Source organism: Geotrypetes seraphini, chromosome 7 (assembly GCF_902459505.1).
Source record: "Geotrypetes seraphini chromosome 7, aGeoSer1.1, whole genome shotgun sequence".
NCBI lineage: Eukaryota > Metazoa > Chordata > Amphibia > Gymnophiona > Dermophiidae > Geotrypetes > Geotrypetes seraphini.
In genome coordinates this window covers 170,895,586-170,911,348 of record NC_047090.1, presented here as the reverse complement: position 1 = coordinate 170,911,348, position 15,763 = coordinate 170,895,586, and the positions used below count along the sequence as shown (strand labels likewise).

Here is a 15,763-nt window from a genome sequence, read left to right as displayed (position 1 = left end):
GGTGAAGGTTTTTATGATCAATGAAAGATATCCACGCCACAATTCCATGTTGGATGATATTATTTTTGATCCTAGGAGTGGCAACTCTGAGATCTTTTCCTTCACTTTGTCGCTTAAAGAGCAACCAGCAATATGTGTTGAAGCTATTGTTGAAACTAATACAAACCAAAGAATACTAGGAGAAACAACCGCACGCGGAATCAAACAAATGGGGGAAAAAAGTGGGGAGCGGGTTCGAATACATCAATCTTGGAACTAACAGATTTTATTCAAATAAACTCAAGTCAAAATAAATGCATTTATAAATACATGAATATAGAATCCTTTGTCTTTGGTGACCTGACACGGTCTGTATTTCAGCCTCCAGTCGGAGGCATGCCTCAAGGGCGTGGGAGCCGGTCCACTAGATGGCGCTACTGTGTTGGAAATACAAACTCCAAACTTGTTTGTGCACTTATACGGAGCAGGACTCAAAACTCTAGAGCAGTGGTTCTTAACCTGGGTTCGACCGAACCCCAGGGGTTCGGTGAGTCAGTCTCGCGGGTTCGGCGGAGGTCAAAACACACCTCCGACTCATATAGCGCGCAATCCTTTTCGAGGATGCTGGACATAAAAACGAAGAAAAGGAACAGACTTTGTTGCGAAAATGACATGAGAGTGGCACCTGCCAAGGTAAAACCGCGCATTTCTGAACTGGTCTCTGAGAGGCAACAGCAGAAGTCACACTGATTTGCAGTAAATTTCATTATTATGTTATTATTATTCGAAACATAGGAGAACTTTTTTGTTTTCAAAATTGATATTATTTTTTCCCTCACTGTATACCTATGTTTTGAATTTGTAAAAATCATATTTTATTTTTCCAATAAAGAAGGGTTCGGTGAACACGCATATGAAACTGGTGGGGTTCACAGTACCTTCAACAAGATTAAGAACCACTGCTCTAGAGGAACAAAACGTAAACTTTTCAAGCACTGAGCGTGAAAGGTCTCGATTAACTAGGGAAGCTAGTGTTGGCCCTGATGAAGCCTTAAAACGGGCCCCTGTACAGTTCAATTTGCACATCAGGAATTCTGACTTTAAAGTAATTCTTTGAATGAAACCTTTACACACTGGGACGTTTGATTTAAAAATGAAGCACTTTCTGAATGAAATTTAAATATAAGAGTTAAGCAAAATTAATATTAAAAAAGAAAAGTTGTTTGGGACCAATGAATGAAATTTGAACCGAGGGTTCCTAGCAGTGAAAGACAAAGAAGTTTGGTTCCTGCAGAAGGGTTCTTTTTCCTTACATTTAAGAACATACACATATATTTTGTATAGCTTTCAGTCCTTAACCCTACTCCTTTCCCTCCAACCCAGCCAGCTGATTAACCGTTCCCCTTAACTGTATCCATGACATTCTGTTTGTCTTTGGGAAGCAGAGCTGAGACTGTGATGTCATAATGGCTCTTCCACCAATAAGAGCCAACCTCATCATTGATGTCACAATGGCTTCATTGTCCTGTCCTCCCCTCTGCCCTGCAACCCAGCCAGCTGATTAACTGTTCCCCTTAACTGTATCCATGACATCCTGTTTGTCTGTCATGTCTGTTTAGATTGTAAGCTCTTTAGAGCAGGGACTGTTTTCTTACTCCATGTAATTCTGTGCAGCGCTGCGTGCATCTGGTAGCGCTATAAAAATAATTAATAGTAGTAGTATATAAGGGCCATCATTAAAATTTTGATTAACTATTATTTATGGTGAGTTTGATAGTTTCAAGAGTGATTGAAGGTGACCAGCATCCATTTGACTTAAGTTCAAAGGATTTTCATATACAGTACTATTGTATTTAAGCTGTTGTAAGTTCTTGGTTTGGGATATATTTATATTTATTCTGGTTTTGTAAAGCGTCCCGAGTCATTCATTGTAGCAGTACATTTCTCCCTCCGTATTCGCGAACTCCGTATCTACGGATTCGCTTATTCGCGGTTTTAAACCAAAAAATGCATTTTCATTTTTCAGGCTATTTTAAGCCCTGTAAGCCCCCCCTTAAGCCTTATATGGTGGTCTAGCAAGTTTCGGGGCAGGATCAGTCACAGGAAATGGCTCGAGAGACTATGGGAGCTCAAGGCAGCCATTTCCTGTGAGCGATCTGCATGGGGCAGGAGCGTGGGAAGATCGCTCCTGCCTGAAAACCCCGCTAGACCAGTGTTCTTCAACCACCGGTCCATGGACCAGTGCCGGTCCAAAGGGCCAGCACGTGCATCAGGCCCAAAAGAGTGTTCTTCAACCGCAGGTCCACGGTGCGATCGATGCGGTGTTATCTTCGAGCCAGCTCCCTCTTCCTGATTCAATGCACAAAGCCACGGGCAGTGGCTCCTACGGGCATCCTGCGCCTGAACCGGAAGCCTTCTCTCTGACGTTGCAATGTCAGAGGGAAGGCTTCCAGATGAGGCAAGGGATGCGCAAGGTGCAATTAGTACAATTATGGGGGCAGGGTCTGGGGTGGACATTGGGTAGAGATGGGCGGGGTCTGGTCCACGACTTAGCCCAGTGTTCTTCAACTGCTGGTCCACAGAATAATTTTTTTATTTCTGCTGGTCCATAGGTGTAAAAAGGTTGAAAAACATTGCACTAGACCACCAGGTAAGGCTTAAAGGCTATCAAGGCTTAAAATAGCCAGGGGAAGCGGGGGTTAGGGGCAGAACCGGCCCGAATATTATTTGTGGGTTTTTCATATTCATAGGCCGGCTCTGTCTCGAACCACCACAAATATGGAGGGGGAAGTGTATAGAAATCATTATGCTAGGTTCAATTAGCACCAGCAGCACGGGACTAATCTGAGATTTTTCCCATTGTGCACCAGCCCTGGAGCGTTCATTTTCCTCCTTCTTTACACGTCGCCTAATCCCCGCATTCTCTCTTCTCTCTCTGATTTACTAATTCGGCTGGAATAGGGTTTTCCATCCTCTCCGAGCGCCTCTTACCGACACGTTGCTTTCTTCTTTCAGTTTCGACTTGTAGAGTATCCAGCGATAACGCAGGTCCTCCAGTTGCAGGTCTTCTGTGGTCCCCTGGACCGGTTGCGGCTCAAGAAGAGCTTGAAAGAGCGCCTGCCCGTCTGCTATCCGGGAATGCAGTTTCTGAAAGAGCGAGTTACCCACAAAACAACCATCACATTACTTTGCTCAACCGAGTCAGTGAAGAAGGATTAAGGGGTCCTTTGACTAAGGCGCATTAGCCGTTTTAGGGCATGCTAAAAGCTAACGCATCCATTATAGTCTCTGTACGCATTAGAGTTTAGTACGCGCTAAAACGGCTAGTAAAAGGACCCCTAAATTTCATCATTATTTTATATTAAAGGTTAATTTTGGCAAGTTTTACATAAGAACATAAGAATTACCATACTGGGACAGACTGAAGGTCCATCAAGCCCAGTATCCTGTTTCCAATAGTGGCCAAACCAGGTTCCAAATACCTGGCAGAAATTGTGATGTCATAATGCCTCATTCCACCAATGCCTATGAGCCATCCTCAACAGTGATGTCATAATGGCTTGATTGTCCTATACTTGGCTCACATAAGAACATAAGAGCTGCCATACTGGGACAGACTGAAGGTCCATCAAGCCCAGTATCCTGTTTCCAATAGTGGCCAAACCAGGTCCCAAATACCTGGCAGAAATTGTGATGTCATAATGCCTCATTCCACCAATGCCTATGAGCCATCCTCAACAGTGATGTCATAATGGCTTGATTGTCCTATACTTGGCTCACATAAGAACATAAGAGCTGCCATACTGGGACAGACTGAAGGTCCATCAAGCCCAGTATCCTGTTTCCAATAGTGGCCAAACCAGGTCCCAAATACCTGGCAGAAATTGTGATGTCATAATGCCTCATTCCACCAATGCCTATGAGCCATCCTCAACAGTGATGTCATAATGGCTTGATTGTCCTATACTTGGCTCACATAAGAACATAAGAGCTCAGTATCCTATTTCCAACAGCGGCCAACCCAGAACTAGATCCCAAGTAGTAAATGAGATTTAATGCTCCTTATCCTAAGAATAAGCAGTGGATTTCCCTAAACTGTCTCAATAATGTCCTATGGACTTCTCTTTTAGGAAATTATCCAAACCGTTTTTAATTTGGAGGGTTAGATGTTAGTCTCTCATGGTGAAGATTGGGGCACAAATGCTGTCTGTAGCAGGTGCCAAGCTTTGGAATGAGCTGCCTGGTATTCTGCGATTTTGTGACGGGAGACTGAATTTTAAGAAAATGTTGAAAACGCAATTATTTGTTAATGCCTTCATGTGCTAATGCTATTTGCTGCTGAAGCCTTACCGTCCTGTAAATGTTTTTATGGGACTTTGTCTTTCCATCTTGTTGGATGAATTTGAAAAAAGGTTTTAATAATGATACTGTTAGTTAATGTTTTATTGTGTTTGTTCTGTTGAAACATGTTCTAGTATTTTTAATATATATGCATGTAATTTTGGTATATAAATTTTTAAATAAATAATAAACCCCGCTAAGCTAACTGATTTCACCACATTCTCTGGCAATGAATTCCAGAGTTTAATTACACATTGTGTGAAGAAATATTTTCTCCAGTTTGTTTTAAATCTACTACTTAATAGCTTCATTGCATGTTCCCTAGTCCTAGTATTTTTGGAAAGAGTGAACAAGCGATTCACATCTACCCTTTCCACTCCACTCTGCATTTCATAGACCTCTATCATATAATAATAATAATAACTTTATTCTTCTATACCGCCACAATCTTGCGACTTCTAGGCGGTTTACAATCAAGAGTGCTGGACATTCAGCGAAATACAATAAGTACCGTATTTTCGCGGATATAACGCGCGCGTTATATGCGTTTTTACGTACCGCGCATAACCTTCGCGCGTTATATGCCTGAGCGCGGTATACAAATTTTTTTTTACATATTTCACACCCCGCCCGACGCCCGATTCATCATCCGGAAGGACGCTCGCACCCCCACCGCTCGCACCCCCACCCCGAAGGACCGCCGACTCCCCGACAATATCGGGCCAGGAGGGAGCCCAAACCCTCCTGGCCATGGCGACCCCCTACCCCCACTACATTACGGGCAGGAGGGATCCTAGGCCCTCCTGCCCTCGACGCAAACCCCCCTCCCCCCAACGACCGCCCCCCCCCCAAGAACCTCCGACCGCCCCCCCAGCCGACCCGCGATCCCCCTAGCGACCCCCACGACCCCCCCCACCCCCCTTCCCCGTACCTTTGGTAGTTGGCCGGACAGACGGGAGCCAAACCCGCCTGTCCGGCAGGCAGCCAACGAAGGAATGAGGCCGGATTGGCCCATCCATCCTAAAGCTCCGCCTACTGGTGGGGCCTAAGGCGCGTGGGCCAATCAGAATAGGCCCTGGAGCCTTAGGTCCCACCTGGGGGCGCGGCCTGAGGCACATGGGCCCAACCCGGAGAGTCGGGACAGCGCACGGAGAGGCGGGGCAGTGCACGGAAAGTCATGGCAGGTGAACGGAGAGTCGGGACAGCGCACGGAGAGGTGGGGCAGTGCACGGAAAGTCAGGGCAGGTGAACGGAGAGTCGGGACAGCGCACGGAGAGGCGGGGCAGTGCACGGAAAGTCAGGGCAGGTGAACGGAGAGTCGGGACAGCGCACGGAGAGGCGGGGCAGTGCACCGAAAGTCAGGGCGGGTGAACGGTGAGTCGGGGCAACCAGAGGAGAGTCGGGGAGGGCGAAAGGAGAGTCGGGGTGGCCAGAGGAGAGTCGGGCAGCATGCGCGGTATACCCATGAGCGCTGTATACAAAAGTTTCCGTACATACAAGTGTGGTTTCTGCGTGCTATACCCGTGTGCGCGTTTTACACGGGTGCGCATTATATCCGCGAAAATACGGTAGATATTCAGAGGAAATACAGAGATCAGAGACCTCCGGAGGCAATAGTATAGAAATACAATTTGCTGAGCGAAAATGTAATATATACATTTTAGTAGGTAATGTCCGACAGGACCTGTTGGGGATAAATAGCAACGTAAAGTTACGATAAGATGAAGATAGCAGATTATATTTATAACAGTGCTGTAACTTCAGGTGGAATAGGGAGGGGGGAGGGAGAGGGAGAGCGGGTCAATTGTTTAGGTATTTTTTGGAACAGGTATGTTTTTAGGCGTTTCCTGAATTCCCTGAGTCGACTCTTCTCCAAGCTGAAGAGCCCTAGCTGCTTTAGCCTTTCCTCAGAGGAAAGCCGTCCCATCCCTTTTATCATTTTTGTCGCCCTTCTCTGTACCTTTTCTAATTCCGATATATCTTTTTTGAGATATGGAGACCAGAACTGTACATAGTATTCAAGGTGTGGCCGTACCACAGAGCGATACAAGGGCATTAGAACATTTTCATCTCTGTTTTCCATTCCTTTCCTGAAAATTCCTAACATTCTATTTGCTTTCTTGGCAGCACATTGAGCCGAGGGTTTCAACGTATCGTCAACAATGGTTTTAAATGATGCTTTTTTCTCACCAATTAAACCAATTAAGTTAAGCGACGGTAGGGCGCTTATAGCCACCTAACTTTCAGTGCGGTTTTGAGAATCAGGCCCTTACAGTACGCGCTTTTTATAGAAAACTGTCAGTTATGCGCGCCACTGCCAGTATTTCGGCGTGAGCGTTTATCCCAGCCTTTGACGTGGCAGAAATGCTTGTGCCTACAGTTTGGCTTCAACACTCAACTTTGCTGTTACAAACTAGTCAAACCTCGGTTTGCGAGTAACGCGGTTTGCGAGTGTTTTGCAAGACGAGCAAAGCATTCTCGCAAATCTTGTCTTGCAAACCGAGCATTGACTCGATTTGCAAGCACCCCCCCACCCGAACAGCATTGAACCTTACCCCCATCTGGCACCGGCACGATGCCCACAAAACATGCTGGTGCCGGTGAAAGAAGTTCCTGCCTCTTGCCTGAGCCTTGAGCCTCTGCGCATGCTCAAGGCCTTCTGGTTCTCGCTCTCTCCGAGATTCTCGGGGGGTGGAGCAGCGCCGCTGGCCTCGGGGGGTGGGGGTGGGAACGTATCAAGCGAGTTTCCTTTACTTCCAATGGGGAAACTCGCGTTGATATACGAGTAATTTGGTTTACGAGCATGCTTCTGGAACGAATTATGCTCGTAAACCAAGGTTCCACTGTACTTGCTTACCAATCAAATTTTTTGTTGCTAACTTTCAGCGTTCTTTCTCGAATCTACCTGGATGTGTGTATCCTACCACTAAGTGCGTACGGGGCAGAATTTGGACAGAACACCAGAAGTCTTCACCAATACACAGGCAGTTTCAGGTTTAATTAGTTTTGATATACCGCTCATCAAAAAGTCTAAGCGGTTTACAATAAAATCAAAATATTTAAAAAGACAATTACAGGGAACGTAATAATCAACCAACCAATAACACTTTATATTGTATTCTTTGCTGTACAGGAAGCCAATGCAACTGCTTCAGAATTGGCATAATATGAGCCATCGGTACAAATGGATCGATATTTTTACTCCAGTAAAAATTACAGGGAAATACTTTTAAACCAAATAGGAGGAAATATTTTATCACTCAGAGAATAGTTAAGCTCTGGAATGCATTGCCAGAGGTTGTGATAAAAGCAGATCAATGCTGGTTTTAAGAAAGGTTTGGACAAGTTCCTGGAGGAAAAGTCCATAGTCTGTTATTGAGAAAGACATGGGGGAAGCCACTGCTTGCCCTGGATCGGTAGCAAGGAATGTTGCTACTCTTTGGGGTTCTGGTCCTGGAATCTTTTGTTACTCTTTGGGATTCCGGAATCTTTTTTTTTTTTTTAATCATTAAATGTTTATTGAAAATTTTGAAATATAAAACATCAATGTGGATATCACTGACAGCGTAAATACCAAACAGCACTAGAATCAAGAAACAAGTAGCAAACCCAGAAAAAGCACAAGAAGCGAAGCCACCTGTGCAACAATATTCGTGAATCCAGCTTCAAACAAACTCCACAACCCTTCCCCAAACCCCAAAATCCTAAGCACGCCAATGAGGAACCTCCTGTTGTTTCTTCAGGAGGGCACCCCCAAGCTACAACACCCCCCTCCCACACAGGTAAGCTCAAAGCATTGAATCTACTTTGTCCATAATCAGAGTCCAAGTCCGAGTATAGGTATAGTAGTAGCCGTGTCGTTTTGCAATGGAAAGTTCCAGGTTACTAATGGTCCAAAGTTTTAGGGTCCAGTCCAATTTGGTAGGTGCAGCCAGCTGTTTCCAGTGAGTGGCAATCAAACATTTAGCTTCTGCCAAGCCCCATCGTCTAAGTTTAGTTTTCCAGGTATGGGTGCACACTTTATAAAGGCCTTGTAAACAACCCCGTGGAGTAAAACGTAAAAGGAGTTGCAACTAGAGAGCCGCGGGCATCCCGCGGGTTCCCCCTTTGGGTCACGGGGATCCCGTGGGGACGCCCCTAGGGTTGCGGGGATCCCGTGGGGACGTCCCCTAGGGTCGCGGGGATCCCGTGGGGACGCCCCCTAGGGTCGCGGGGATCCCGTGGGGACGCCTCCGAGGGTCGCGGGGTTCCTGCGGGGCTGGATGTACTCAGTCGCGCGGCTCTTCTTCTCCATACCTTCTCTGCTTGCAGCACAGAGCCGAACGGAAGTCTTCCAGACATCAGCGCTGATGTCGGAGGGGAGGGAGGGCTTAAACAAAGCCCTCCCTCCCTCCGACGTCAGCGATGACGTCGGGAAGACTTCCGTTTGGCTCTGTGCTGCAGGCAGTGCAGGTAAGGAGGAGAGTAGCCTCGCGGTTCGAGTGGCTACCAAGGGAGGGGGCGGTCAGCCCCGCCACACCCCGCCCCGGTTGCAGCACAGCCGGCCAGGTTCCCTTACTTTTGTGGCACTTCCCCGACCGACCGACCGACAACAGTCCCGGTCCGACAATCCTCCCTGCCCTGTAGCCGCGAATCTAAATTATCTTCTTACAGCAGCTGTAATAAGGTAATTTAGATTCGCGGTTAAGGGCAGGGAGGTTTGTCGGACCAGGGCTGTTGTCAGTCGGTCGGGGAAGTGCCACAAAAGTAAGGGGACCTGGCCGGCTGTGCTGCACCCGGGGCGGTAGAGAAGGAGTGGGGAGAAGGAAGCTGAAAGGCCATGGGGAAGAGGGGGGGGGAAGGACTCTGAAAGCACTTGAAGACAGAGGAGGGAGAAGGACGCTGAAAGCACATGGGGAATACAAAGGGGTGGAGAAGGACGCTGAAAGGCCATGGGAAGGGCGGGGGGGGAAGGACTCTGAAAGCACTTGTGGAAGACAGAGGGGGGAGAAGGATGCTGAAAGCACATGGGGAAGACAAAGGGGTGGAGAAGGACGCTGAAAGGACATGGGGAAGATGGGGGGGTGGAGAAGGACGCTGAAAGGCCATGGGGAAGACAGAGAGGGAGAAGGACGCTGAAAGGACATGGGGAAGCAGAGGGGGGAGAAGGACACTGAAAGCACATGTGGAAGACAGAGGGGGGAGAAGGACGCTGACAGGACATGGGGAAGATGGGGGGAGAAGGACGCTGAAAGGAAATGGGGAAGAGAGAGTAGGGAGAAGACGCTGGCAGGGAAGAAGACAGATGCCAGACTATGGGGGGAGCGGAGAGAAGAAGATGGGTGCCAGACCAATTTGGAAGGGGGAAGAAAGGGAGAGGCACAGTAACAGAGCAAATGGAAGATGCAGAAGGAAGAGAGACAGTGGATGGAAGGAATTGAATGAGAACATGAGGAAAGCAGAAACCAGGCAACAAAGGTAGGAAAAGAATTATATTTCTTTTTTTTTATTTTGCTTCAGGATAAAGTAGTATATTAGTTGTGTTGATAAAAATTTATAAACATTAGAGGCTCTGGTAGAAACCCGTTTGCAAAGTATGTATTCTTCCCAATTAATATTTTCAAATTAATAAAGTCTTTTTGCTTATTTGTAAATGGGTTTCTACCAGAGCCTTTAATTCAGTAGCATAATTAAATGAAATAACTATTTCTGAAGTTTATAGGGACGGGCGGGGACGGAGGGGATTCCTCGCGGGGACGGGTGGGGACGGGTGGGATTCCTCACGGGGATGGGTGGGGACGGGTGGGACTTTGGCGGGGACGGGTGGGATTTCTGTCCCCGCGCAACTCTCTAGTTGCAACAACTGAGACCACTTGCTTCCAAAAAGGTTTCAATACTGTACATTCCCACCAAATATGTAAAAAGGTCCCCAAGGCCTTCCCGCATCTCCAGCACAAAGCAGAAGCTCCGGGAAACATACGGTGCAATCGCACCGGAGTGAAATACCACCCGGTGAACACTTTATAAGCATTTTCCTGTATAAGTACATAAGATGATCATTCCACCGGAGCGTTGCTTGTCGGCGGCCCACCAACAAAACGCGCTCCTTCAAAGGCGATTAAGATCATTAGCGGGGCAAAGAAATACGATTACGTCTCCCCTCTCTTAATCAACGCTCATTGACTGCCAATTGAACACAGGATTAGTTATAAAATTTTACTTTTAACATTTACAACTTACTCTGTCCTAAATTTTCTCGTCATTTTGTCTTTTCCTTTCACTGGAGTTCCTTTCTACCCTAACCCTTGTTAACCGTGTCGAGCTTTGCGAATGTAGAGATGATGCGGTATACAAACCCAAGGTTTAGTTTAGTTTAGTTTAATGAATAACCAACCTGACTTTATTAATAGTCTTTTAATCCCATAGGGCACATCAAAATCCCTTCGTTCAACTTCCCAAAATCTTTTAGTTATACCTTCATTAAAATCAATCAATACTCTGCGCTCCAATAACTTTGCTGTTACTGCCCCTTCTCTGTGGAACTCATTGCCCACTCATCTCCGTTACGAATCTGATATCTATATTACTTATAATTTTAATGCACTCTATTGTCTATTTTCTGTAAACCGCTTAGAATCCTAATGGAGTTTAGCGGTATATAAGAAATAAATTACATTACATTACATTACATATAAAACAATTTAAAACAAAATTAAAAACATTTCTATTCCAAGATGCTTTAGGTTAAAAATGCCCTTTTAAGGGCTAGGTTTATAATCAAAGTTTAACCTTTTGTTATTTTTTTTACCCACCTATCGTTTTATCCTTTTATGTTTTGCCTATTCTATATCAATTGTAGTCCTTCCCTACCATCCCATAATGTTGCCGTATGTCTGTGTACGTCACCCTTTTTCCTTGTTTTTCATACGTCTCAATGTAATTTTATAATTTGTTTTTATGTAATTTTATTTTGTTAACCGCTTAGAAATTAGAATAAGCAGTCAAAAAAATATTTTAATAAACTTGAAACTTGATTACGTCTCTGGTGCCCTGACCCCGCACCGGTCCCAAACTGCGATGGGTCCGCACTAGCACAATAGAAGCAGGTATTTCAGCTCCATCCGCCCGCAGGAGGTGCTCACAAAAATCACGCACTACCGCCTTGCAGTCTCTATGAGCTTCGATTTCAGGTATACCCTTGAAGCGCAAGTTACAGCGCCGAGATCGATTCTCAAGGTCTTCAACCTGATTCTGGAGATCCTGTAACTCGGTGGAGAGTCTATCCATGTTATCTTTAGTGGCGGACACTGAGGCAGAAAGGGTCGCCACTTGATCTCCTGAGGCCGACACTCTTGCTCCCAGCTCACTGACCTCTGATCGAAGCTCCGCTAACGCCGCTTTAACATCGCCTCGAACTCCAATAATCTCGGCTTTCAACTCCTTGAACCATGAAGTCATGGATTTCTTAGGCGCTTCGCAGTCATCCCCCATCTGATCAGTGAAACCCTCATCTTCGGACTCTGAGAGGGTTGACGGCCCCGCCGCCATCTTTTTTTTTCCTCCACCATTCCTCCAGACCCCGCAGAGCTCGGCTTGTCCTCAGCCTCGCTGAAATATTTATATTTTTCAAACCGTTTCCGAGTCACCATGGCAAAGAGAGCACAACTTCCCCAAGATACCGGCAGAAAACTTGCTCGGGAAGCCCAATGCTCAATATTGCACAAAAGCCCCGATGGAGCTCCTGCTCTAAGCGATCATTCGGCAGGATGACGTCACTTCCTCCCTCCCGGAATCTTGTTATTCTTTAGGATTCTGAATGGAATGTTGCTACTAGTTGGGGGTTCCGGAATCTTGCTTACTCTGAAATAATGGAATGTTACTACTCCTTGAGTTTTGGCCAGGTATTAGTGACCTGGATTGGCCACCGTGAGGACAGGCTACTGGGCTCGATGGACCATTGTTCTGACCCAATAAGGCTATTCTTATGTTCTTATGAATGAGGTAAAAGAAATACGAAAGAAAGTAGAGAACAGGAAGGGGGAAATATTTCTTTAAACAAGAAAGATTTAAGGTTTGATTTGAACTTGGCTAGAGAGTTTTCCTGTCTAAGATGGAAAAGGCATGGCGTTCCATAAGGAGGGAGCTGTAACAGAGAAAATGGATTTCCGAGTAGTGTCATAAATGATATGATGCAACGAGGGGATAGAAAGAAGGTTTTGATGATTGGAGCATAATGCTCTGGGTGTATTACAGTGGTACCTCAGTTTACGAGTGCACCAGTTTGCGAGTGTTTTGCAAAACGAGCAAAACATTCGCAATATTGGTGCCTCGCAAACCGAGCTTACCTCGATGTACGAGCACCTCCCCCGCGCGATCCGGCACCCCTCCGCTCGTGTCACCCCCCGCCGCGATCTGATATCCTCCATACCCATCACCCACCCAAACGTATCACTTACCCCCCCATCTGGCATCCGGCACCGGCACCAAGGCACAGGACATGCCGGTGCCCGAAGATCTCTCATCCTTTTTGCTGGGCCTTGAGCATCTGAGAGTAGGAACTAAGGCCTTGAGCATGCGCAGATGCTCAAGGCCCAGCAAAAAGGATAAGAGATCTTCGGGCACCGGCACTGGCATGTCCTGTGCCTTGGTGCCGGGTGCCAATGGGGGGTAAGTGATGCGTTCGGGTGGGTGATGGGTACGGGGAGGCTATCGGATCGTGGCGGGGGGGGGCCATTCGAGCGGGGGAGGATTCCGGATCGCGGGGGATGGCAGATCTCGCGGGGGGGGCCTTCGTGAGCGGGGGGGGGGAGCAATGCCGGTTCGCGGGGGGGGGATATAGAGCAGTGCCACTGGCCTCGGGGGGGGAAGGTAGAGCAGTGCCACTGGCCTCGGGCGGGGGGGGGAATAAATCAAGCGAGTTTCCCTTACTTTCTATGGGGAAACTCGCTTTGATATACGAGTAATTTGGTTTACGAGCATGCTTCTGGAACGAATTATGCTTGTAAACCAAGGTACCACTGTATATGGAAAATGCAATCTGTCACTGAAAGCCGGAGAATATACTAGCCTTGATTTAAATGTGAGAAATAGAATTTTAAATGGTATTCGATGAGCGATGGGTAACCAGTGGGCGTCTATAAGAAGAGTGGTTACATGATCAAATTTCGTTGCCTTGTATATAATTTTTACAGCTGTATTTTGCATTATTTGTAGTCTTTGGATTTCTTTTTAAGAGATACCCTGGTCAAGAGAATTACAGTAAAGATGTGAGATATTTAAAGCATGAGTCGAGTCTCTTTCATTTGAAAGGAAGCTCTGGAATGAGAGGGCATAGGTTGAAGTTAAGAGGCGATAGGCTCTGGAGTAATCTAAGGAAATACTTTTTTTATGGAAAAGGTGGTAGATGCGTGGAACAGTCTCCCGGAAGAGGTGGTGGAGAAAGACTGTGTCTGAATTCAAGAGGGCCTGGGATAGGCACATGGGATCTCTCGGAGAGAGAAAGAGATAATGGTTAATAAATAATAATAATTTATTCTTGTATACCGCCATATCCAAGAAATTCTAGGCGGTTCACATCCGTTAATTAAGATCCGCGATGACACACGGATTTACAAAATTTTGACAAAGTTACAAGCAACGAAGAAGGGAGCGTGGGGACGCTTTAACAGAGTTTTATCAAAAGTACAAGGAGCATCGAAGGTAGGGATGGAAGGTAAGAGAAAACGAGAGAGGAGACCAAGGATAGGGGGAGGAGGAAGGGGGAGAGCAGTAGGAGCGGTGTGAGAGTGGGAAAGGGGTAGTTGCAGGTGGAAAGGGGTTATAGGAGCTGTTCGCGGAAAAGGTGCGTTTTGAGTAGTTTTCTGAAGCTAAGGTAGGTAGGGGCCTCGAGTACCAATTGGGCTAGCCAAGGGTTCAGCTTAGCCGCCTGGCAAGCAAAGGTTTTGTCAAGGAATCTTTTGAGGTGACATAATTTTATGGAGGGGAAGACGAACAACTGGATTCTGCGGGAGTTCTTGTTGGTGAGATTCAGAGTGAAATGTTGATTGAGGTAACTAGGTAAAAGGCCAAAAGCTGTTTTGTAGCGGATGGGTGGGCCATTTGGCCTTTATCTGCCATCACATTTCTATGTTTCAAGAAAGCTCTGTAAACCCTTTAAAAACAGGCACTGCCCTTGTTCCTAACAGGAAATGCTTTTATGCTTGGGTCAGTGCATAAAAGTGCTGTGACGGCTAAGGAAGTGACATCGCTGTCCTGGGACGCGGTCTAGCGGGGCCCTCGTGGGCGAAAACCTACCTGCAGCGTGCCGAGCCTCGTTTTAGGATTGCTGCTAGTGGAGGATGCGCCCGTCGCCAGAATGGAGGTCAGACTGGCATTCTCCCCCTGCAGCCACTCTTCAAAGTCCTTCCTCCGCCTCTGGTAATCATCTTCATTGTTCTCCACCACTAGGATTCTCTGCAAAACAGATAAAGCAGCTCTTAGTTCTGGAGTCCTGTAACATGAACACCCCCGCCCAGGCTGAAAAGCAAAATGTAATATATGCTGGAGCACTCCTAACGCTCATGGCACTGGAAGAAGCTGTTTGAGGAAGCGAAAGAGGCAAAGGGCATCCAAACCACTTGACTGCTTAAGTGCTGGCATTCAGCCCTTTTGTGGCCAGGTTTAGCGCATAACCCCCCTCCCCTCCCCCTTTTACAAAACCGTGAAAGCGGTTTTTAGCACCGGCCAGCACCTCGAAGCTAGAGATGCTGGAAGGATGAGGAAGCGAAAGATGTTGTTTATGCAAATATGGGATCCATATTTGCAAGCCTTATTTCCTAAAGGCCATAGTGTGGTTTTAAGATGGGTGTCCTAACTGAGATTGAGGATGGGTAGAGAGTACCATTGGAAGAGGAAGGGAAGGGAGGGGTTTGGGGAGGGAAGGTAGAGGGTATTAAATAGATTCAAACATGTAGTCCTATTGAGGTTTGATGGGGGATGAAGGAGAGTACCTTTGAATGGGGAAGGGAGGGTTTGGGGAGGAAAGGTAGAGGGTATTAAATGATTTAAAACATGTAGTCATATATAGATTGAGTGGGGTTTGATGGGGGATGAAGGTATTTTCTAGGTTTATATGGGATGTATTTTACTCGATGCCTCATTATTATACTAATCAATAAAGATTAATAAAGTTTAAATTAGCCACAAATTAGTAAAGATATATAGAAAACTAACCACTAGTTCCTCAGTTTGCCACACTATGATAACGTATGGTAGCTGTCCTCATAGGAAAATTTAGGGGAACTCATTGGGCTTAGTCACCATAAACATATTGATTCCTCTATTACCAACGGCCACTACATATGTGGCCACTGTCAATGGTGTGAATATGCTCTTGAGGGGGAATCTTGGTGTCACCCTCAAACAGGCCAAATATACACTGCTAAATCTAGGACCAATTGCAAAACGGATCATGTTATTTACATGA

The 15,763-nt window shown here is 46.4% G+C and overlaps 1 protein-coding gene across 2 annotated transcripts in view; it reads right to left on the bottom strand.

Annotated features, from left to right (window-relative positions):
* Positions 1–15,763, bottom strand: part of LOC117363385 — a 468,971-nt gene that overhangs the window by 307,884 nt on the left and 145,324 nt on the right. For both annotated transcript variants that reach the window (XM_033950994.1, XM_033950995.1), the window contains exons 15-16: positions 14,593–14,751; positions 2,971–3,126 (exon numbers count right to left, since the gene is read on the bottom strand). In XM_033950994.1, the coding sequence (XP_033806885.1) occupies positions 2,971–3,126; positions 14,593–14,751 (315 nt within the window). The remainder of the gene's footprint in view (positions 1–2,970; positions 3,127–14,592; positions 14,752–15,763) is intronic.